The sequence below is a fragment of the Ranitomeya imitator genome, chromosome 1 (genome assembly GCF_032444005.1).
Source record: "Ranitomeya imitator isolate aRanImi1 chromosome 1, aRanImi1.pri, whole genome shotgun sequence".
Lineage (NCBI taxonomy): Eukaryota > Metazoa > Chordata > Amphibia > Anura > Dendrobatidae > Ranitomeya > Ranitomeya imitator.
The window spans coordinates 250,311,968-250,338,235 of record NC_091282.1 but is presented as its reverse complement, the minus strand read 5'-3'; the positions used below and the strand labels follow the sequence as shown (position 1 = coordinate 250,338,235).

Below are 26,268 nucleotides of genomic sequence, written 5' to 3'. Positions count from 1 at the left end.
GGAGCGGCCCTTGTAGAGTGGAAGGGTTGGGGAACTTACATAAGACTCATACTGAAGAACAGATGTACAGGAGAAGCTAATGGCAGAGAAGAAGCCTGGTACAGAAGAAGCTGAGGGCAGAGGAAGCTGGATTAGCTACCACTGAAACTGCATGAGAAAGGATTTTAACCCCTCCAAAACCTTGCCCTTTTCCTCTTTTGCGTTCTCGTTTTTCGCTCCCCTCCTTCCCAGAGCCAAAACTTTTTTATTTTTCTGACAATATGGCCACGTGAGGGCTTGTTTTTTGCAGGACAAGTTGCACTTTTGAACGATATCATTGGTTTTAGCATGTCGTGTACTAGAAAATGGGGAAAAAATTCCAAGTGCGGTGAAATTGCAAAAAAAGTGCAATCCCACACTTGTTTTTTGTTTGGCTTTTTTGCTAGGTTCATTAAATGCTAAAACTGACCTGCCATTGTGATTCTCCAGGCCATTATGTGTGCATAGACACCAAACATGTCTAGGTTCCGTTTTATCTGACTGGTAAAAAAAAAAATCCAAACATATATATATATGCGAGCATTTATATTGGTATATGGTCTCCATCATGTGCTGCTGCCATCCTGCGCCCGTTCTGTCATGCGCTGCTGCCATCCTGCGCCCGTTCTGTCATGCGCTGCTGCCATTCTGCGCCCGTTCTGTCATGCGCTACTGCCATCCTGCGCCCGTTCTGTCATGCGCTGCTCCCATCCTGCGCCACTATTGTATTATATGCCCCCCATAAGACGCTCCAGTGTGTATGCCCCCGTATGCTGCTGCCATATAAAAAAAAAAAAAACCATACTCGCCTATCGTCCGGCTCCACTGCAGGTGTGTCTTCAAGAAAATGGCGCCGGAAAGCGCGGACTGCGCAGGCGCAGATTCCGGCAGCAGGAATCGGCGCCTGCGCAGTCCACGCTCTCCGGCGCCATTTTCTTGAAGACACACCTGCAGTGGAGCCGGAGTGTGTCTTCAAGAAAATGGCGCCGGAAAGAGCGGACTGCGCAGGCGCCGATTCCGGCAGCAGGAATCGGCGCCTGCGCAGTCCGCGCTTTCCGGCGCCATTTTCTTGAACACACACTCCGGCTCCTCTGCCTGTGACTGGACTGTCACAGCAGAGGAGACGGGAGACGGAGCCGCACGCAGCGCTGGAACGGAGGACAGGTGAATATACTTACCTACCCTCCCTCCTGGCGCGTCCACGGTCCCTGACTCTCCGGTGGAGATCGCGGTATGCGTTCAGTGCTTACGCATACCGCGATCTCCTGGGAGCATCACTATGTGGGGGCCAGACTGCGCCGGCGCTTGTGCCTGCGCAGTCTATAAAGGCTTCGGACAGAGTGACACTCCCAGCGTTATATTATACAGGTCCTTCTCAAAAAATTAGCATATAGTGTTAAATTTCATTATTTCCCATAATGTAATGATTACAATTAAACTTTCATATATTATAGATTCATTATCCACTAACTGAAATTTGTCAGGTCTTTTATTGTTTTAATACTGATGATTTTGGCATACAACTCCTGATAACCCAAAAAACCTGTCTCAATAAATTAGCATATTTCACCCATCCAATCAAATAAAAGTGTTTTTTAATAACAAACAAAAAAACCAACAAATAATAATGTTCAGTTATGCACTCAATACTTGGTCGGGAATCCTTTGGCAGAAATGACTGCTTCAATGCGGCGTGGCATGGAGGCAATCAGCCTGTGACACTGCTGAGATGTTATGGAGGCCCAGGATGCTTCAATAGCGGCCTTAAGCTCATCCAGAGTGTTGGGTCTTGCGTCTCTCAACTCTCCTGACCTGAACCCCATAGAGAATCTGTGGGATATTGTGAAGAGAGAGTTGGCAGGCCAATTGAGCACAGTAATACCATGGTCAGTAAACCATTTACCAGTGGTTTTGGCACTGTGAGCAGGTGCCAGGTCGTGCTGAAAAATGAAATCTTCATCTCCATAAAGCATTTCAGCCGATGGAAGCATGAAGTGCTCCAAAATCTCCTGATAGCTAGCTGCATTGACCCTGCCCTTGATGAAACACAGTGGACCAACACCAGCAGCTGACATGGCACCCCACACCATCACTGACTGTGGGTACTTGACACTGGACTTCAGGCATTTTGGCATTTCCTTCTCCCCAGTCTTCCTCCAGACTCTGGCACCTTGATTTCCGAATGACATGCAAAATTTGCTTTCATCAGAAAAAAGTACTTGGGACCACTTAGCAACAGTCCAGTGCTGCTTCTCTGTAGCCCAGGTCAGGCGCCTCTGCCGCTGTTTATGGTTCAAAAGTGGCTTTACCTGGGGAATGCGGCACCTGTAGCCCATTTCCTGCACACGCCTGTGCACGGTGGCTCTGGATGTTTCCACACCAGACTCAGTCCACTGCTTCCTCAGGTTCCCCAAGGTCTGGAATCGGTCCTTCTCCACAATCTTCCTCAGGGTCCGGTCTCCTCTTCTCGTTGTACAGCGTTTTCTGCCACATTGTTTCCTTCCAACAGACTTACCATTGAGGTGCCTTGATACAGCACTCTGGGAACAGCCTATTTGTTGAGAAATTTCTTTCTGGGTCTTACCCTCTTGCTTGAGGGTGTCAATGATGGCCTTCTTGACATCTGTCAGGTCGCTAGTCTTACCCATGATGGGGGTTTTGAGTAATGAACCAGGCAGGGAGTTTATAAAAGCCTCAGGTATCTTTTGCATGTGTTTAGAGTTAATTAGTTGATTCAGAAGATTAGGGTAATAGGTCGTTTAGAGAACCTTTTCTTGATATGCTAATTTATTGAGACAGGTTTTTTGGGTTATCAGGAGTTGTATGCCAAAATCATCAGTATTAAAACAATAAAAGACCTGACAAATTTCAGTTGGTGGATAATGAATCTATAATATATGAAAGTTTAACTGTAATCATTACATTATGGGAAATAATGAAATTTAACACTATATGCCAATTTTTTGAGAAGGACCTGTAGATAGATTATATATATATATATATAGCGCAATTTCTCAATACCCATAGCGTCTCCATTTTTCGTGATCTGGGGTCAAGTGAGGGCTTATTTTTTGCCCGCCAAACTGACATTTTTAATTATACAATTTTGGTGCAGATACGTTCTTTTGATCGCCTGATATTGCATTTTAATGCAATGTCGCGGGGACCAAAAAAATGTAATTCTGGTGTCGAGGTTTTTTTTCTCGCCACGCTGTTTAGCAATCAGGTTAATGCTTTTTTTTATTGATAGATCGGGCGATTCTGAACGCAGGGATACCAAATATATGTAGGTTTGATTTTTTTTATGGTTTTATTTTTGAATGGGGCGAAAGGGGGGTGATTTAAACTTTTATATATTTTTTTTATTTTTTTCAGATTTTTTTTAAACTTTTTTTTTTTTTTTTAACTTTTGCCATGCTTCAATAGACTCCATGGGAGGCTAGAAGCTGGCACAACTCGATCAGCTCAGCTACATGGGAGCGATGCATAGATCGCTCCTATGTAACTGAATTACAGGCTTGCTATGAGTGCCGACCACAAGGTGGCGCTCACAGCTAGCAGGGATCAGTAACTATAGAGGTCTCAAGGAGACCTCTGGTTGCTATGCCGACGCATCGCTGACCCCCCATCATGTGACGGGGGTCGGCGATGCGCTAATTTCTGGCAGAATCACCGGTAAAATGCCGCTGTCAGCGTTTGACAGCGGCATTTAACTAGTTTATAGCGGCGACTGAATCGCCGCTATCGTACAAAACAGCTGACATGTCACGGGTTTGATGCGGGCTAACCGCCGCAGCCAGCATCAAAGCAGGGGTACAGACCTCCTCAGTAATAATACGGCGGAGGTCGGTAAGGGGTTAAAAATAAACTTTCATATACCTGGATGTAAAAGAATCATATACCACATGTGCACCTGTCACTCTCACAGAGGGCACAATACACCTGTGATACCTTCCGCTTTATTAATTATGGGACATTTGGGGATTATAAAAGGTTATATCGCGACAACCACTTTCTCTTTATTGACCCATGAGGCTATACTGTAGAAGCGAGGTCCTGGTACCCCTATTCAGCAGTCCATAAAGGGTTCCATGTCTGCCAACAGTCCAAAGAGAAACAGGCAACTGAGGCCCATTATTTTTTCCCCACTGACAGTAGCCGCAGATATAGCACAATCACCTATCAGTTTTACTTCCATAAGAATTGAAAGACACAGAAAGTCCGAGCCTGACCTGCTAGCTGCACAGGAGGGTATGTATTGGACTGCTACAGGAAAGAAATATATATTTTTCTATTGGACTGGTAGTCAGACTGAGGAAGACATGGCACCCATAATGAAGGAGGAAAAGTTTATGATGTGACCGAACTCGGTTTAAACAATATATGTAGCTATAGTTTTGAAGGCTGGTTATTATGGGTGCAACAATAAATTGCGGGAGATTTATTTTAAAAACAATTAAAAAATACTGCATATTTAAAGTATATTAGATGTCACTACAGAAAAAAACAAAAACAGAACCTCTATAAACGCAGAGGTGATTTTTTGGGAACATCACAGTTCTAATCTTAAAAAAAAAAAAACTTACCTCCTCCATTTTCTCAGATACTGGCGTTTCATCACCAGCCACCTGTTCCTTCACATCTGAGCTTTCTACTTTCCTGCATGGCTGACTCATCTGGTCAATGGGCGTTCCTGACCTCGAGTTCTGGCAGAGAGATGCTGTGCCGAGAATTGGCTCATCATCATCGTCAGAGTCGGGCAAAGGAGTAGGGCTGATATCCTCTAACCCAGTGCTAGACGGTCGCGAGGAAGGGGTAACATCCTGATACTGGGAGTTTGAGTTGTAAGGGGGGATTGGGGAAAGCTGGGATGAAGAGGAGGATATAGGGCTTCCTTCCATCCTCAGCTCATTGTCCGAGCTGGGCTCATTTAGGAACGGTAATTTGGTTCTTTGCTCTTTTAGAAGCATTTCAATTCTTGAGTCCAAACTATCGTGCTGCATTTCGTCCTCCAAAGTGGGTGTCCCAGGAGTATCCCCTCCATCTGGGGTTCGAGCACCTGAGGCAGACTTCTGCTCGATGGCACATTCGGGCTCAGGAGGAGGGGGTTCCTCTGGTTTCTCTTTAACTGGTATAAAGTCAATATTTACAGAACTAGATACACCATCAGAGAACGGCTCTGATGGTGGTGGTGGTGGCGGTGCGGCTGCTGTTCTCCGAAAATCTAATTCTCTCGATGTCTGAGGGAATGGATTTTCATCAGGTGCTGAGTAAACTGAAGATGATTGGTAAGGAGTAAAAGCTGATGACAAACCAGAGTGGCTCAGGGGTGGTGTGTGGGAAAACTGTGAAGTCTCTGGCTGAGAACGTGTTGCATTAAAGCTGTGATCAGAGCTAGAGTAACTACGAGAACTGTGAACATAGTGGTGGCCAGGCCTCCGGTTATAAGCGTCCGTAAACTTGGATTCATGCCTTCTTGGTTTGTAGTCCTGCCCATAGTGAAATGCTGGTGTTGTCTGTCGACTTGAGTAGCTAGAGTCCTGGGAATAGGGGGTTCCTAGACGAGGGGTGTGAGGGGTTCCTTGCGATTGAGGGGTATACTGGCTGTAAGAGTTCGGTGTATCTTGTCGACAACTTGAATAGGCTGTGTCCTGGGAAAGTGGGGTGCTGCTGTTTGGGGTAACTGATGCACTAACACTAGCTTCTTTTGTGCGTTTTATGGTTTCATTAACCTGAGAAAAGTGAAAGAAAATCCAAAAGCATTAATATATATAAACCAAATTAAATCATCATCTGGAATTTACAGACAAAAAGGCAAGTACTTTTTCCCAAATAGACCTTATTTTGGATAAATAAAGCTAAATGTTGCCTGATAAAAAGATCACAAACGTTAGAAGAGTTACAGAAATCGAAAGGAGTCCAAGGCTCTGCTAGTAAGATCAATTGTCGCCTTCTTATGAAGCACATAAGCAAAAACAGCCATGTAAGCAAAAGCAGTGCTATTTCATCATCCAAGCCTTCCTCGAGCTGTATAAGAAATGCCTCTCTGCCGAATCATTGATGTTTTCACAAAAAAGCAGCAAAGGATCATACTAGTGGGGCCTTGGACTCTGTTGCACTTGTAATGCGTCTCTTGAAAGTTTCCGTTTTTAGCAGGTCAAATGTAAACGTCTAAATACTTGACACCCTATAGTGTCAGATTTTCACACAAAACGTAATATTGGGCAAGTCTGGTGTGCACTACTTCTTGTCTTACAATTTGTGAAAGATCATTAAAAGCTGGAATATCAAAACAGTGCAGAGAAAAATGATTGTAGAGTCACAGGCATGGCCATTTAAGAAGAACGCTAGGCAAAATGGATTTCTGGGAGAACCATCCATTAGAAAAAGAAAACCAGACAAAAATAAAAAAAAAAAACACATCTGAAAGTAGCACCTATGCTTAAACCACATATGAAAGGAAATAGAAAAGGAAAAAGGCTTGAAGACCCCCTCCCCACTCACATTTAGGAAAACTTTCTGAGAAAAAGAGAAGACATTAATTTATATGTCTGAACATTACACGTCAATACTGGCAGTCAGTAAAAGAAAACTGTTATACTTTGCTATCCCAGAACCTGGATGAGAATGAATTCTACATTGTACCAAAGAAAAATCAATGTCATGATCTCTGTAATACTTAAAATTATCAGCTATCCATAGAATAAGTGATGGCTTTTTGATTGGTGGGGGTGTATCCATTGAGACCAACAGTTCCCAAAACAGGGCTCTGAAACGCAACAAAATGCACAACTAGGAATCTGGCGATTACTTCTCATTATACGGTTAAAAAGGTATACTGCATTGTGCGGAAAACAATTAGCAAATTACATATTCAAAGTATGCAACATTTTGTAGGCCACTGCCATAGCTGTACTCAGTTATCTCCAGCAGTCTCTTGGAGAATGAATGGAGCAGTGTATTGACATCGCTCTATTCTGATGGGGCCTTTTAGAAACAAAGTTTAGACCTCCACAGATCAGAAAGTGATAACCTATCCAATGGATGGGCGATAACTTGCAATGTTGGAAATAAACCATCAGATGGGAGTTAAGTATACTCCACATGGGTATAAGTAAGGCAAGCGGAAATCATAATATACAGTAATATACACTGCTCCAAAAAATAAAGGGAACACTAAAATCCCACATCCTAGATATCATTGCATGAAATATTCCAGTTGCAAATTGTATTCATTACATAGTGGAATGTACTGAGAACAATAAAACATAAGAATGATCAATGTAAATCAAAATGGATATCACACGGAGGTCAGGATTTGGAATGATGCTCAAAATCATAGTGGAAAATCAAATTACAGGCTGATCCAACTTCAGTGGAAATGCCTCAAGACAAGGAAATGATGCTCAGAAGTGTGTGGCGCCTCCAGTTACCTGTATGACCTCCCAACTACGCCTGGGCATGGTCCAGATGAGGCAGAGGATGTTCTCCTGATGGATCTCCTCCCAGACCTGGATTAAAGCATCCGCCAACTCCTGGTCAGCCTGTGGTACAACATAGTGTTGGTTCATGGAACGAGACATGATGCCCCAGATGTGCTCGACTGGATTCAGGTTTGGGGAACAGGCAGGCCAGCCCATAGCATCAATGCCTTCATCATGCAGGAACTGCTGACACACTTCAGCCACAAGAGGGCTAGCATTGTTATGCATCAGAAGGAATCCAGAGCACAGTGCACCTGCATATAGTCTCACAATGGGTCTGAGGATCTCATCCTGGTATCCAATGGCAGTCAGGGTACCTCTGGTTAGCACACATGGAGGGCTATGCGGCAGTACCTATGCCTCTCCACACTATTACGGACACACTGCCAAACCGGTCATGCTGGAGGATGTTCCAGGCAGCAGAACGTTCTTCACGGCGTCTCCATGACGGTCACATGTGCTCAGTGTGAACCAGCTCTCATCCGTGAAGAGCACAGGGAGCCAATGTCAAATCTACCAATCTTGGGTGTTCTCTGGCAAATGCCAATCGCCCTGCACAGTGTTGGGCTGTTAGCACAACATCCACTTGTGGATGTCGGGCCCACATATCACCCTCATGGAGTCTGTTTCTAACTGTTTGAGAAGACTCATGGATGTTAGTGGCAGTCTGGAGGTAATTTTGCAGGGCTCTGGCACTGCTCTTCCTTGCACAAAGGAGGAGTTAGCGGTCTTGCTGCTGGGTTGTTGCCCTCCTACAGCCCCCTCCACACCTCCTGGTATCTGCTCCATGCTCTGGACACCGGGCTGACAAACACAGCTATTCTTCTTGCCATAGCTCGCGTTGATGTGTCATCCTAGATGAGCTGCACTACCTGAGCAACTTTTGTAGGTTGTAGAGACAGCCTCATGCTACTGTACATTACCTCTAGGGGTGAGAGCAATTACAAAATGAAAAAGTGACAAGAGTCCAAAAAGGATGAGAACAGAGAAATGGTCTATGGTCAACCCCTGGAGAACCACTCCTTTCTAGGCGTTGTCTTGCTAATTGCCTATCATTTCTACCTGTTGTCTGTTCCATTTGCACAACAGCAGGAGAAACTGAATCACCATCAGTGTTGCTTCATAACTGGACAGGTTGAATTCACAGAAGTGTGGTTGACTTTGAGTTATATTGTGCTGTTTAAGTGTTCCCTTTATTTTTGAGCAGTGTATAATGTGCTATATAGTTGGCCATTCATCCAAATGGCAGGTATGTAATGAAACATTTCCCTGCCGGGGTCTCCTGGAGACCTCGTTAAAGATGGACCTGCAGTGGACATCTGCTTTGATTTAAATTATTCTAAACCTACAATTTGGTCCCTACTGTCAAAGATTACATTTTTTTTAAAGATCAGAAACAATTGAAAGACAGAAACAATGTAGTGAACATATGGAAAGGAGGAAAATACTGATGTCACAGTGCTGCATGAGCTAGACGGCACAATAAATTATGAGCTCTTAATATACTGCTCACCTGTGGCGTTTCATTCACGTTTGGTGAAGCATCCAAGTCAGATCCGACCGGAAGAGTCTGAGGTGTGTAGAGACCATTTACTAACAGTTCATAGAACCGCATACGGGTCTCTCCTGCAGAAAGGTAAAAAATATATTACTGACAGTGCAAGCACCGAACCCAGCACATAACTCCAGATGTCACACCGGCTTTCTACTGATGGTATTTTAAAGGGAACCTGTCACCCCGAAAATCGCGGGTGAGGTAAGCCCACCGGCATCAGGGGCTTATCTACAGCATTCTGCAATGCTGTAGATAAGCCCCCGATGTATCCTGAAAGAGGAGAAAAAGACGTTATATTATACTCACCCAGGGGCGGTCCCACTGCTGGTCTGGTCGTCTTTGGTCCGCTGCGGCGCCTCCCATCTTCGTTCCAAGACGTCCTCTTCTGATCTTCAGCCACAGCTCCAGCGCAGGCGTACTTTGTCTGCGGTGTTGAGGGCAGAGCAAAGTACTGCAGTGCGCAGGCGCCGGGCCTCTGACCTTTCCGGCGCCTGCGCACTGCAGTACTTTGCTCTGCCCTCAAAAGGGCAAACAAAGTACGCCTGCGCCGGAGCCGTGGCTGAAGATCAGAAGAGGACGTCTTGGAATGAAGATGGGAGGCCCCGCAGCGGACGAGAGACACCCATCCGACCGGACCAGCAGCGGGACCGCCCCTGGGTGAGTATAATCTAACGTCTTTTTCTCCTCTTTCAGGTAACACCGGGGGCTTATCTACAGCATTACAGAATGCTGTAGATAAGCCCCTGATGCCGGTGGGCTTACCTCACCCGCGATTTTCAGGGTGACAGGTTCCCTTTAATCAAATTGAGAGGAACAGAGTTATCACTGCAATCCCGAAATCTGAAAACATCAAATGGACTGTTTAGCATAAAGCTTGAAATGTCAACACATTACAAAGTGTACAACATCATCTGCTATAACTTTACAAACATTTCAGCATGTATATACAACCTGGGATGCATCCCTTTGAGAATATCCCAGGAACCACAATTTTTTTTTTTTTTTTTTAGATTGACCAAATCCACAAATCAGGCATGTGTACTGCTTGCATTTGTTGTCTGGATAGTACACACATTTTACATAAAACAAGAGTATCAATTAAGAATATACTGTTCGATTGAACATCCCATTAAGTTTGTCTAGTATACTAGGAAAATAGCTCAATATGGCAATAAAAGAGAAAAGGGGGGAGGGAGTTATTTCAGTCTCTGTTCAGGACCCTCATCTATTAACCAGGGCAGGAGAAGGTTACAAAGAGCATTTCTCCCTCTGGAGGACCCAGCACCTGAGCTGTATCATGGACAGCGTTCTAGTATATTATGTGTAGCAGAACAGTATATGCTTCATTTTACCAGAGGTGACACTGCATGGACACTGAACACTTGCTCCCAGGATTCCCTACAGATTACTGGAGGACAGGCAATGACATAAAAGGCATACCCCTTTATCATTACAGCATCTAATGTTTTTAGGCACTGTATATTGCAATAATGGTATTCAAGCACAAGAGCGAAGAGGTAACATTTTAAACATGAAAAGGTCCAAGATCAGATGCCTCACATTGCTTTAACCCCTTCACGACATACGCTGCACTAGTACTGCGCATGTTGTGACTCCCCCTTTGATGTGGGCTTCGGCGCTGAGCCCACATCAATGTTGCGACATGTCAGCTGTTTTGTACAGCTGACATGTGTGCGCGCAATAGTGGCAGGTGGAATGCTGACAGCAGCATTTAGCTACCGCTTCCGGCCATCGGCAAACCCCATCACATGATCGGGGGTCAGCAATGCGTTGGCATAACAACCAGAGGTCTCCTTGAGATCTCTATGGCTGTTGATGCCAGCTTGCTGTGAGCGCCACCCTGTGGTCGGTGCTCATAGCAAGCCTGTAATTCTACTACATAGGAGCGATCTGAGGATCGCTCCTATGTAGCATAGCCGATCAGGCTATACCAGATTCTAGCCTCCCATGGAGGTTATTGAAGCATGGCAAAAGTAAAAAAAAAGTTTTGAAAAATAAGAAAAAAATATATATATATTTAAATCACCCCCCCTTTTGCCCCATTCAAAAAAAAAAAAAAATCAAACCTAAACATATTCGGTATCGCCGTGTTCAGAATCGCCCGATCAATATAAAAATAAATAAATGGTATTAACCTGATCGCTAAATGGCGTAGCGAGAAAAAAATTCAAAACGCCAGAATTACAGTTTTTGGGTCGCCGCAACATTGCATAAAAAATGCAATAAAGGGCGATCAAAAGAACGTATCTGCACAAAAGTGGTATCATTAAAAACGTCAGCTCGGTGCGCAAAAAATAATCCCTTACTCAACCCCAGATCACGAAAAATGGAGACGCTACGGGTATTGAAAAATTGCGCAATTTTTTTTTTTTTTTTTTTTTTTTTTTTAGCAAAGTTTGGAATTTTTTTTTTTCACCACTTAGATAAACAATAACCTAGACAAGTTTGGTGTCTATGAACTTGTAATGACCTGGAGAATCATAATGGCAGGTCAGTTTTAGCATTTAGTGAACCTAGCAAAAAAGCCAAACAAAAACAAGTGTGGGATTGCATTTTTTTTGCAATTTCACCACACTTGGAATTTTTTTTCCCGTTTTCTAGTACAAGACATGGTAAAACCAATGGTGTCGTTATAAATTTCAACTCGTCCCGCAAAAAATAAGCCCTCATATGACCGTATTGACGGAAAAATAAAAAAAGTTATGGCTCTGGGAAGGAGGGGAGCGAAAAAACGAAAAAGGGCTGCATCTTGAAGGGGTTAAGTCAGATTTTGTGAAATCTGAAATGAATACTTGACTAAAAGCCTAACTGAATTGTTTTAAACCAGATTCCCACAATCAAGCACTCATGTTTCCCAAGGTGCATGTATTTCATTCACTTTTTTTATATATAAAAATCTGGAGGCGATATCCACAACATAAATGGACATACTATTGGCTTTAGATCTGCAGCACTAGTTATGACACTGCAGCTCACTGCTTAGATCCGGATATTGGCTGCAGCAGTTACAACCATCATGGTCAAAGTAACACCACAGTGGCAGCACAGGACCTCTTGAAGGCAACTATTGAGGTGTCATTTTCTATTTCTGCAAGTCTATACCCACCAAAAATGAGCTGTTTGGCCGACAGCTCTCTCCCGATTCCCCCATACACCCGAGCACTTGGTATTGTGTTCCTGGGTTCCCTATGAGAGCGGCTACCAGAATCCTCTGGCGCGGCTTATGTTGGTGTCGAAAAAAGGACACAAATTTAGTGGATCCTTCTCTCCCCGGACCCATTGGTGAAGACTTGTAGGGAAGACCCCATATACATTACAATGTTGGCCAATCTCACTGAAGTAGGCAAGTTCAGCCAACTTATCTAATGTGTATGGGAAACTTAAAAATAAATTAGATCTGCTGACATATTTCATGTGTATGGCCAACTTTACCATAAATGGCAGCCAAATGCTATCAATTTACAGAAAACAGAGCAATTATAAAATCAGTAATGATGTCTGCGCGCACAAAACATTAAAGCCAGCTGATTGTTCTTCATATCGTCGTGCCAAATAACTTGTGCAAAAGTGTGCAAATAGCTCCAACTCAAACAGACAGACCGACTGCCGTTAGCTGGAAAAAAAATCTGCAGTTACGTATTAAATAACTACTGGGATCTAGATAAGCTAAACATACTACCCAATACATGAAGTATCAGATTATCTAAAAAAGTTTTATATATTGCCTGCAAGCCAAATAGGAGACGATGACGCAATCTGTTGACAAATCAGAATGAAAAAAAAAATATTTGGCATAATTTTCTGTTAACATGCACATGTTTAAAGGGAACCTGTCAGCATGAAAATGCATTCTTAGCCGCAGGTACCATATTATAGAGTGGGGGGAAGGGGATTAGTGGTCCTATCTGTCAATGAAAACTATATCTCCAAAAATCCCAGAAAGAGCAGAGGATTAAGTGATTAAAACACAAATTATACTGAATCTTTTTTCACAAAACTTTCCAGCAATGTACTTAGCTCTTCCTGCTCTAACATGATACCTGCAAATGGGTCTGTATTTTCATGATATGTTCCCTTTAAAAAGTGAATACTGAGGCACTAAAGAAATGATAAAGAAATGATACTGCGGCTTTCCCTCACTTCCGGTATTTTTCCCTCCTCATTTAAGCATGCCATCATACATCCATTACTTAAAAAACCATCCCTCGATCAAAACTGTGCCGCTAATTATAGACCTGTCTCTAATCTTCCCTTCATCTCTAAACTCCTCGAACGCCTGGTCCACTCCCGTCTTACCCGCTATCTCTCAGATAACTCTCTTCTCGACCCTCTTCAATCTGGCTTCCGCTCTTTACACTCTACTGAAACTGCCCTCATTAAAGTCTCTAATGACCTACTAACAGCTAAATCTAATGGTCACTACTCCATGCTAATTCTCTTGGATCTCTCTGCAGCATTTGACACTGTGGATCATCAGCTCCTCCTCACTATGCTCCGCTCCATCGGCCTCAAGGACACCGTTCTCTCCTGGTTCTCCTCCTATCTCTCTGACCGATCCTTCACTGTATGTTTTGCTGGTTCCTCCTCCTCTCACCTTCCCCTTACTGTTGGGGTTCCTCAAGGATCAGTCCTAGGCCCCCTACTATTCTCGTTGTATACTGCCCCTATTGGACAAACAATCAGTAGATTTGGTTTCCAGTACCATCTCTATGCTGACGACACCCAATTATACACTTCTGCTCCCGATATCACACCGACCTTTTTAGAAAACACCAGTGATTGTCTTACCGCTGTCTCTAACATCATGTCCTCCCTCTATCTGAAACTAAACCTGTCAAAAACTGAACTCCTCGTGTTCTCTCCCTCTACTAACCTACCTTTGCCTGACATTGCCATCTCCGTGTGCGGTTCCACCATTACTCCAAAGCAACATGCCCGCTGCCTTGGGGTCATCCTTGATTCTGACCTTTCATTCACCCCCTACATCCGATCACTGGCTCGCTCTTCTTACCTGCATCTCAAAAACATTTCTAGAATTCGCCCTTTTCTTACTTTCGACTCTGCAAAAACTCTGACTGTTTCACTTATTCATTCTCGTCTGGACTATTGTAACTCTCTACTAATCGGTCTCCCTCTTGCAAAACTCTCCCCGCTCCAATCTGTCCTGAATGCTGCAGCCAGGATCATATTCCTCACCAACCGTTACACTGATGCCTCTACCCTGTGCCAGTCATTACACTGGCTACCCATCCACTCCAGAATCCAGTACAAAACTACTACCCTCATCCACAAAGCACTCCATGGCTCAGCACCACCCTACATCTCCTCCCTGGTATCAGTCTACCACCCTACCCGTGCCCTCCGCTCCGCTAATGACCTCAGGTTAGCATCCTCAATAATCAGAACCTCCCACTCCCGTCTCCAAGACTTTACACGTGCTGCGCCGATTCTTTGGAATGCACTACCTAGGTTAATACGATTAATCCCCAATCCCCACAGTTTTAAGCGTGCCCTAAAAACTCATTTGTTCAGACTGGCCTACCGCCTCAATGCATTAACCTAACGATCCCTGTGTGGCCTATTTATAATAAAAAAAAAAAAAAAAAAAAGGTTCCTCGCATCATGTTCTCATACACTTTATGCAGTATTAGCCCTCTGTGTCTGTACTGCTACATACTTAGGCAGGTAACTGGTTCATGCAGCTTTACATGAACACCTGAGCCTTACACTATAGCTGGTCCGAATAACTAAAGCAATTGTTACCATCCACCTCTCGTGTCTCCCCTTTTCCCCATAGTTTGTAAGCTTGCGAGCAGGGCCCTCACTCCTCCTGGTATCTGTTTTGAACTGTATTTCTGTTATGCTGTAATGTTTATTGTCTGTACAAGTCCCCTCTATAATTTGTAAAGCGCTGCGGAATATGTTGGCGCTATATAAATAAAATTATTATTATTATATTATAAAGTATGTATAAATATATGACAGCACATTCACAGCTTATTATGCACTTGGAGTGGATTATACTAAATTCTAGTACAAGGAACTTAGAGTTGGATCCTTACGCGCTACGACATCAATCACTAAACGACTTTCTATTGGCTAAAATTACTTTGTTTGGACAAGAAGCTAAAATATATTTTCTTATTTCAAACACTTGCTAAAAACATGTTCTGTTTATAGGCCGCCTAATATAAAAGGCCTATGCTATCACCCGACAGAGCGCAGTAGTTCCCAGCATATATAGCAGTAAATGACAGCTACACTCTGCACTCATCTACTAATGTCTTTCAATCAGCAGACATGAGCACAAACAAAAACCATTCATAACTATCTGTCACAATGAACACAAAAGAAAATAAACTTTTAATAAGGCATCATTGAAAGCGTATGGATGTAATCATATCTAGTAATCATTATACACTACCACAATACTGCATATTACGTACAGAAGTGATATAGCAAAACATCTAAAACCAAAATAGGTATACATTACGTTTTGAAAGACTGGACCCTGGGACAAATTTATAACCTAGTTATGTGAAACATATTCATGTTATGATAGAAGTGATCACTAAGTACAATAAATGTAGAATACAGGGATGACAAGGGTTAAATGACAAAGCAATTTACTCACCATAATTAGACTTAACGTTTATTCTGCTCAGGAACCACAGAAAATAAGATTATACAATGTATGCTTACAAAAAGTCTAAGGGTAAGTTCCCACAGGGCGTTTTTGCTGCTTTTTTTCTGCAGCAAAACCTGATCATCTTGGCAGGAAAGAAACTGCATCAAAAACACTGGTTTAGGTGCGTTTTTTTATCTCTTTGTCCAGGCTAATGGCCTTGGATTTTCAGCAGCAAAAAACGCAGCAAATAATGATACCTGCGTTTTTGTTGCGTTTTTTTTCAACACCCATTCAAGTCAATGGGTGAAAAAACGCAGCAAAAACGCTGAAAGTGACATGCTCTATGTAAAAAAAAAAACGCAGCAAAGCAGAAAATATTAATCAAACAAAAAAAACCAATGTGTGTGCATGAGATTACTGAAATCTCATAGGCTTTGCTGGTACTGTAAAAAGCAGCTGAAAATTAACATCAAAAAACGTAGCAAAAATATGCAGCAAAAACGTCCTGTGTGAACTTACCCTAAAACTGTGGCATTGTGCTCTATGCACACCAACATCTGTCCCTATGATATTTTCTTACATAATTAGACCGCATACAAACAGGAGATTTGATCCCTTGTCTAAGTGTCTGCAATGTGGATATAATATGGATCCACAGACTTGTAGAAGCATATGAATAATAAAAGGTAGTGACAACACAGACCATATATCACCTCTGACAACATAATCTGCATGACAATCAAAAAAACAATACATGAAGACAAACAACTGGTGCATAACACAAGTCGCCACTTTCAGCGTAAATAACATCATATACATAAAATCACTGAATAGTAACTAAGCCATGGAAAACATTAACCAACAATACACTAGACAATGAAAGTGAAAGTGGGTCTTCCAGATCTGATCTCTATGTACAGAAGATTGCTATATGGGCTGTTATGAATGAACAAACACTTCCCATTCACTTAAAGCCGAAATGCATAACAATAAATCAAATATTAACATATGCTACCATAAAACTGAGGTGTAACAGTAGAGGACCACTTTATCATTCTCCTTTAGCACAGTATACTAGGGTCAGGTGTTATTACTATAGCCATATTATGCTCATTATCACATAGCATGTATAGTATGTGACAAATAATACTATTATAGCCTCAATAAGCTGATCCCTGAGCAACAGATGCCAGGGTGTAATTATTGCAGTCATACTATGCGAGTTTCTGTACAACACAGTCTAAAAGCTGTGAACTGGTACTACTACAGCCTTAATAAGCTGATCCCTGAGCAACAGATGTCTGCTGTCCTTACTATACCATAGCATGCGGAGTGTTGTACAAGACAGTATATGAGCTATCAGGGGAGGACAGTATGGCCATACTATACATAACAGTATATGAGCCGTCAGGGGAGGACAGTATGGCCATACTATACATAACAGTATATGAGCCGTCAGGGGAGGACAGTATGGCCATACTATACATAACAGTATATGAGCCGTCAGGGGAGGACACTATGGCCATACTATACATAACAGTATATGAGCCGTCAGGGGAGGACACTATGGCCATACTATACATAACAGTATATGAGATGTCAGGGGAGGACACTATGGCCATACTATACATAACAGTATATGAGCCGTCAGGGGAGGACACTATGGCCATACTATACATAACAGTATATGAGATGTCAGGGGAGGACAGTATGGCCATACTATACATAACAGTATATGAGCCGTCAGGGGAGGACAGTATGGCCATACTATACATAACAGTATATGAGCCGTCAGGGGAGGACACTATGGCCATACTATACATAACAGTATATGAGATGTCAGGGGAGGACACTATGGCCATACTATACATAACAGTATATGAGATGTCAGGGGAGGACACTATGGCCATACTATACATAACAGTATATGAGCCGTCAGGGGAGGACACTATGGCCATACTATACATAACAGTATATGAGCTGTCAGATGAGGACACTATGACCATACTATACATAACAGTATATGAGCCGTCAGGGGAGGACACTATGGCCATACTATACATAACAGTATATGAGCTGTCAGATGAGGACACTATGACCATACTATACATAACAGTATATGAGCCGTCAGGGGAGGACAGTATGGCCATACTATACATAACAGTATATGAGCTGTCAGATGAGGACACTATGACCATACTATACATAACAGTATATGAGCCGTCAGGGGAGGACACTATGGCCATACTATACATAACAGTATATGAGATGTCAGGGGAGGACAGTATGGCCATACTATACATAACAGTATATGAGCCGTCAGGGGAGGACAGTATGGCCATACTATACATAACAGTATATGAGCCGTCAGGGGAGGACACTATGGCCATACTATACATAACAGTATATGAGATGTCAGGGGAGGACACTATGGCCATACTATACATAACAGTATATGAGATGTCAGGGGAGGACACTATGGCCATACTATACATAACAGTATATGAGCCGTCAGGGGAGGACACTATGGCCATACTATACATAACAGTATATGAGATGTCAGGGGAGGACACTATGGCCATACTATACATAACAGTATATGAGCCGTCAGGGGAGGACACTATGGCCATACTATACATAACAGTATATGAGCCGTCAGGGGAGGACAGTATGGCCATACTATACATAACAGTATATGAGATGTCAGATGAGGACACTATGACCATACTATACATAACAGTATATGAGCCGTCAGGGGAGGACACTATGGCCATACTATACATAACAGTATATGAGCCGTCAGATGAGGACACTATGACCATACTATACATAACAGTATATGAGCCGTCAGGGGAGGACAGTATGGCCATACTATACATAACAGTATATGAGCTGTCAGATGAGGACACTATGACCATACTATACATAACAGTATATGAGCCGTCAGGGGAGGACACTATGGCCATACTATACATAACAGTATATGAGCCGTCAGGGGAGGACAGTATGGCCATACTATACATAACAGTATATGAGCTGTCAGGGGAGGACACTATGGCCATACTATACATAACAGTATATGAGATGTCAGGGGAGGACACTATGGCCATACTATACATAACAGTATATGAGCCGTCAGGGGAGGACAGTATGGCCATACTATACATAACAGTATATGAGCCGTCAGGGGAGGACACTATGGCCATACTATACATAACAGTATATGAGCCGTCAGGGGAGGACACTATGGCCATACTATACATAACAGTATATGAGCCGTCAGGGGAGGACACTATGGCCATACTATACATAACAGTATATGAGATGTCAGGGGAGGACAGTATGGCCATACTATACATAACAGTATATGAGCCGTCAGGGGAGGACAGTATGGCCATACTATACATAACAGTATATGAGCCGTCAGGGGAGGACACTATGGCCATACTATACATAACAGTATATGAGATGTCAGGGGAGGACACTATGGCCATACTATACATAACAGTATATGAGATGTCAGGGGAGGACACTATGGCCATACTATACATAACAGTATATGAGCCGTCAGGGGAGGACACTATGGCCATACTATACATAACAGTATATGAGCTGTCAGATGAGGACACTATGACCATACTATACATAACAGTATATGAGCCGTCAGGGGAGGACACTATGGCCATACTATACATAACAGTATATGAGCTGTCAGATGAGGACACTATGACCATACTATACATAACAGTATATGAGCCGTCAGGGGAGGACAGTATGGCCATACTATACATAACAGTATATGAGCTGTCAGATGAGGACACTATGACCATACTATACATAACAGTATATGAGCCGTCAGGGGAGGACACTATGGCCATACTATACATAACAGTATATGAGATGTCAGGGGAGGACAGTATGGCCATACTATACATAACAGTATATGAGCCGTCAGGGGAGGACAGTATGGCCATACTATACATAACAGTATATGAGCCGTCAGGGGAGGACACTATGGCCATACTATACATAACAGTATATGAGATGTCAGGGGAGGACAGTATGGCCATACTATACATAACAGTATATGAGCCGTCAGGGGAGGACAGTATGGCCATACTATACATAACAGTATATGAGCCGTCAGGGGAGGACACTATGGCCATACTATACATAACAGTATATGAGCCGTCAGGGGAGGACAGTATGGCCATACTATACATAACAGTATATGAGCTGTCAGGGGAGGACACTATGGCCATACTATACATAACAGTATATGAGCCGTCAGGGGAGGACACTATGGCCATACTATACATAACAGTATATGAGCTGTCAGATGAGGACACTATGGCCATACTATACATAACAGTATATGAGCTGTCAGGGGAGGACACTATGGCCATACTATACATAACAGTATATGAGCTGTCAGATGAGGACACTATGGCCATACTATACATAACAGTATATGAGATGTCAGATGAGGACACTATGACCATACTATGCTGGTGATTACACTACAGTACATGCCAGCAGTTACTATGCCTAGTCTTATAATTCCTCTCCAGTTAGAAGAGCACAGGCTTCCAGCACCGTCCCCTGCGTGCATACACACACCATCCCCTGCCTGCATACACGCACACCGTCCCCTGCCTGCATACACACACCGTCCCCTGCCTGCATGCACACACACCGTCCCCCAGCAGTGAGATCTGGAGCCGTGCACCGCGATGAAGTAAACTTGTACAGGACAGTAAGCAGCGCTGACAGCCGGCCCCGCATCTCCTAGCAACTGACAACACTGGCACACGTGACGCGCCGGGACACAGCTGTCAGCGGTCAGGAGCGGCGTCCTCCTGCCGGGAATCGCTCACCTTTCGTGTCCAGCTCCACGTGGATGACGTTGCCCATCACGGTGGTATTGTGCAGATGCTTCACCGCATCCCGAGCGCCTTTCACGGTGGCAAATATGACTTTGGCAATGCCCAGGTGCTTCTTGTTCTTGGGGTTGTACAAGATCTCCACCTCCTCCACCTCCCCGTACTTCTTGCACATGTCGCCGAGAAAGTTCTCCCGAATATTGTCATTCAGCTTTGCAAAAGTCACTTGTTTAGGGGGCACGGGGCCGACATAAAACTCGTCGATCTGAAGGGAAGAAACGACAGATCAGCGATGATCACCGCTGCACGGGGTCCGGTGGGGACTGGATGATCGCAGGGGATCCGGATCCAGAGCAATCGGCAACTCCCCCACCAATATATACAACGTAACACATGGAGCCATGTGCACCAGTGCCGGCATCCTGGATACATACATAGATAGGACACTAGACACACACAGTATGCTGTGCCATGCAGGCTGGGTATATATATATGGCATAGTGTACCCTGCAGGCTGGTATAATATATGGCATAGTGTGCCCTGCAGGCTGGTATAATATATGGCATAGTGTGCCCTGCGGGCTGGGTATACACAATATCTGGCAGGATGTGCCCTGCGGGCTGGGCATATACAATATATGGCATTGGGTGCCCTGCAGGCTGGGTATACACAATATATGGCATTGGGTGCCCTGCAGGCTGGGTATACACAATATATGGCATGGTGTGCCCTGCGGGCTGGGTATACACAATATATGGCATTGGGTGCCCTGCAGGCTGGGTATACACAATATATGGCATGGTGTGCCCTGCGGGCTGGGTATACACAATATATGGCAGGATGTGCCCTGCAGGCTGGGTATACACAATATATGGCAGGATGTGCCCTGTGGGCTGGGTATACACAATATATGGCAGGATGTGCCCTGCGGGCTGGGTATACACAATATATGGCATGGTGTGCCCTGCAGGCTGGGTATACACAATATATGGCAGGATGTGCCCTGCGGGCTGGGCATATACAATATATGGCATTGGGTGCCCTCCAGGCTGGGTATACACAATATATGGCATTGGGTGCCCTGCAGGCTGGGTATACACAATATATGGCATGGTGTGCCCTGCAGGCTGGGTATACACAATATATGGCATGGTGTGCCCTGCAGGCTGGGTATACACAATATATGGCATTGGGTGTCCTGCAGGCTGGGTATACACATATGGCATGGTGTGCCCTGCAGGCTGGGTATACACATATGGCATGGTGTGCCCTGCAGGCTGGGTATACATATAAGGCATGGTGTGCCCTACAGGCTGGGTATACACAATCTATGGCAGTGTGCCCTGCAGGTGGGGGTCTCCTGTGTGACATACAGACCAGTACATGCCTGTGATCACTTACCACCTGTGTGGATTGCAGGATCAGTCACCACAATGCCAATAACCTGCTTAGTAAATACCTTCAGCTTGGGCACAGGTAAATCGACCTCCTTATTTTTGGTCCAGATTCTTCCGATCCGGGGATCTCTCACACAATCCACTGGGGGAACCCCAGGATTCTGCAAACACAAAAGCCAAGAAGTTTATGCAGCTGTGCACCCAGAGGCCGCCTCCATCACACGCCGCACCGGCGGGCACCCCGGGCTGGCACCACGTACAGGCATGCTGAAGCACAGTCCATCGTAGCGGTAGAGCTTGTGCTGCCCCTTCCTCAGGGCAGGGTCAATGATCAGCTTGTAACTCTTCCAGTGGTGGCTCTTCTTCTCGCCAGAGCTGCCGGCTTGGTTGCCCGCCTCCATGCCGTTCATCCAGCCTGCAAGCCATAAACAAGAAGACATGAGCGGAGGCTCCGGCAGACACGGGCTGCGCACACAACCAGGCTCCATTCTCACTTGTGCTCTGCTTTCTGCCATGGTCCTCGGGATTCCTGCTTCTCTCCCCAGGCTTGGCCTCCTTGAAAGACATGCCTGCCCGCCTTTCCCACAGCCCCGAAGCCCTGCTCCCTTGCGCACAGGGTCGTCTCCGTGCCCCGCAGGAAAGGCCAAGCCGCTTCACAGGCCCCTTCCCCGGTTACATGACATGCTGTGGAGGGCACCCTGCCTGCTCCTTTTTGGCGAGCCTACACATATTGTGTGTGTGAGCAGCTTCTGCTCGCTCTGGGGCAGCCCACAATGCACCGCGGCCTCCCTAGCCTCCGCCTCCCTTCTCTGTGCCCGGCCTGTAGCGCAGGAGCAGCCTGCTCTTCCCGCCCGCACTTTCGTCACGTTCCCCCGTATACTCCCTTCATTCCCAGGACCGAGTGGAATATTACCGACCTGTGTGAGACGTTATATCGGGTAGTAGTAGGACCCTCACGTATTTTCCATGCATTATATGTACAGAGACATTTTTCCTATATATGAGGTAGAATTACTAGTGTGCATCAGAGAGAACCGCGCGTGGAATCTGCGCGACATATTTACATGGCGCTTCCAAACAGTCGCCAGACAAGATGGACCTGGCCGGGATTGTGTCTCCTCAGGGGGAGGGCGCTATGGGGACTCCGGTGTTTGTGTCACTGGTGGCGGAGACGTAGGGTAATGACTGTACACCATGTTCTAGTCACACATAGAGTGCGCTGAGCGGCTTCCATTTTGTGTGTGAGCTCCTGTATAACAACAACGCCGTGTGGCCGCGTCTCCCGCTCCGTCCTGTCACAGATGAGGCGGGCCAGCGCACTGCTCGAGGAGGAGGGGGGAGTGCAGGGTGTCCCCCGCCACGATGACGTCATGGGCTGGCTCTCCCGAGGCTGCAGCCAATCAGCGCGCCGCTCCGTGCCGCCTGTGAGTGATTACAGCGCCCCGCGCTCCGTCCTCCGCCAGACAAGCGAGGAGAGGCCAGCAGCAGAGCGGCGGCCATTATGCTGGCAGGGAGTGACATGGCGGCTCTGTGCGCGCACTCTGGGGTCCCTGCAGCGCCTCTCAGGACTGTTCTGTGTGTGTTCTCTGTGTCTCAGGACTCTGTGTGAAGAAGGAAGACAAAATGTATAAATATCCCAGCAGGTCTGGATTATCTCCCTGTGACATGGAAGCCATCTTGGTCACATCTAGGTCATGGCACACCCTAGAGTAAAGCATTGCCTTCCTGCTTTTTACATGGAGACCTGCACTGCCAGCTGTCTCTGCTGATTGCTGATGAACAATAAATTAGCAATTTGTATTTTTTTTTCCTAATTTTTAGCTCATTTGTGAACATTAGGCTTTATATTCCTCTTCCTGGTAAGGTCATACTTGTTTTTGGCAGTGTAAAAGGCATTTTGAGTAAATATTTATAGTCTTTTTGTGCAATATTTACATCTATTTCTATAGCTGCTGTATAGTTCTACATGGCTAACAATAAAATCCAGGATTACACGTGATGTTTCGTATCTAACCATTCCATCTAGTGTATCAGTGACATGTAGAGCCTGAATATAACTTTTAGGATGAAATTCTTTACAGTTTTCAACTTTTCTTGCTTTATTTTTCCTTTTTTGGCAAGTGGAAATCTTGTAAAACAGGACAGATACAGCCGGTGTAATACATAAGGACAATTTCCTTGCTTTTTCAGGTAAGTACAAGCTTTTGTCCTTCAGTAGGAAAGAAGGAATTGGGCCCTGAAGTAGTCACATAGGCTGAAGAATGAGCCCATATAGCTGTTTATCAGTGGTGCATATTGGGATGGATCTGGCTGTACACAATTCATTACTAATGGATGCTTTACCTATAGATTCAGTCTCCTCCATAACTTCTGGACTATGATTCCAACCCCCTTCTCAGGCAGCAGCTACTTGTTTACCAGATGATCCATTTGCAGTGTTACAATGTAGCAATCCATGTTCTGAGCAGCATTGTGATTAATCTTGAGCTATTTATCTGCAGACCATTGGTGAGATCTGCTTGGAATCTAATGTCTTCGTGGCCATAAACCTAAAATTAACTCCAGATGCGTCTGAAATCGGATGATCTGCAGATAAATGTCTCAGGTGGTCTATGGCCAGGATTAGGTTCTGTGCTGGGTTATTGACGCAGAGAGCTCCTGGTGGATCTAATGTGAATGCTGAGTCAGACCTAGGCCTCTCTGCTCACAATGGGAAGCCCATGTGCTTGCTGGAAAGATCATATGCTAAATGGCTGCAGGCGGCTCATTAACCCCTCTGGTTCTTCTCTGTACATTATAGGAGTGAGACAATCCATCTTCATTTTTCTGCGTTATTCTTATTTTAAGATCCAAAATGTTGCATGACCAGCACCTTATACCAGGGTGTAGGAGGCACTGGAAGACTAGCGGTAACTGCGGTGCCCATATTAAGCTGCTTACTGCTCCGAAAGGCTGTACAGCACTGTTGTGCCTATCACATAAGTGGTGTCAACAAAGCACAACAATTTACTAGAAATATTATACCATTAAAATATTATACCATTAAAATGGTCATTTTTAGTTTGTAAAGGATCCTTCAAGATGAAGCTGTTATCTACAGATGTCACTAGGAAACCTTGGCCCAGAAGCAGGGAACCATTGCTTGTGTACACGCCGGATCCGTCAACTCGTCACCATGTATGGGAAGATATGTATCCTTTAGTGGTCACTGATGTATAGCAGAGCTTAAATCCAGATTAGTCAATGACCGCTCCATTCTCTGACCAATTCTGGGAAACCCCTCTTAAGGTCACTTCAGTTAAATTGTGCTAAAAATGGATCACCAAGGCCGTCATAGGGATCAGTGTGACTGGACACTGTGCTCCAGTCACACATTACCTACATTTTATAACTATTTGGATCAGGGAGGCTATAGACCAAAGCAAAGGTGATCTCTGCTGGTAGTCATCAGTCAGTGGACTTTACAGTTGTGGATGTTAACCCTTACAGAGCTCTGCCTGTATATGTTCCAGTAAAGTCCTTTTCTTGTTTTTTTGAGGATTGAGTTATTCTCTAGGCCACGCAGACATCACTCTCACATTGTCATTCTCTTTAGTCCAAGAAATGCTTTCGTTTTTGTAGCATAATGAGATGTAGAAGTGGGGTTTACTTAGTTTTTTTTTTCTTCTGGGTTTGTCCTAAGGGACATAATTTGATGTTGCCTTTTTAGTGGCATTGGTTCTATGTGTTTGCCATGTTGATATTATTGCAGTTGTCACTAGGTGAGAGGCCATTTGTGCTGTCTTATCACCAGGAGCTCCATTTACTTAGAGAGAACCCTGGTAACGATATCGCCAAGGCATCTGGAATATTCCTTGACACTGAATATTGTTGAGAAAGATTAAAAATCAATCAGCGACCTATGAGTATACAGGAGAGTACTACCTTTGTTCTGTCAAGGAGTTCTTAAAATTTGGCTAAATGTATCTGTCTCAGCCGAAGCTCAGACCATTTTCAGTTTCCTTTTAAGAGGGCGTCTGTTGTGGGGGTTTTAACTTGCTCAGGATTGGTGAGTACAAGATGTTATGAGTCATTTTGTAGCCTGCTGTGTATATGCAGAGCATAGCTGTGGTAGGAAGAGGAGTGCATGGAGGATCAGGGGTCACTGCAGGTGACATGTCAAATTGTACTGCTCATGTGATGAAAGCTGCAGACCGGTAGAACCAGAAAGCGTTGTTTCTACATCCCTATTCTTCTTGCGTAGCTGGTGTGTTATTATTAATTGGAGAATATTATTATTGA

At 44.4% G+C, this 26,268-nt stretch overlaps 1 protein-coding gene across 1 annotated transcript in view; it reads right to left on the bottom strand.

Moving 5' to 3' along the window:
- Window positions 1-22,762, bottom strand: part of SETD1B (SET domain containing 1B, histone lysine methyltransferase) — a 55,039-nt gene extending 32,277 nt beyond the window's left edge. The window contains exons 1-6 of the mRNA XM_069755491.1: window positions 22,482-22,762; window positions 22,248-22,402; window positions 22,050-22,148; window positions 20,584-20,854; window positions 9,016-9,128; window positions 4,605-5,750 (exon numbers count right to left, since the gene is read on the bottom strand). Coding sequence (XP_069611592.1) covers window positions 4,605-5,750; window positions 9,016-9,128; window positions 20,584-20,854; window positions 22,050-22,148; window positions 22,248-22,402; window positions 22,482-22,554 — 1,857 coding nt within the window. The 5' untranslated portion in view covers window positions 22,555-22,762. The remainder of the gene's footprint in view (window positions 1-4,604; window positions 5,751-9,015; window positions 9,129-20,583; window positions 20,855-22,049; window positions 22,149-22,247; window positions 22,403-22,481) is intronic.
- Between the last annotated feature and the right edge of the window lie 3,506 nt (window positions 22,763-26,268).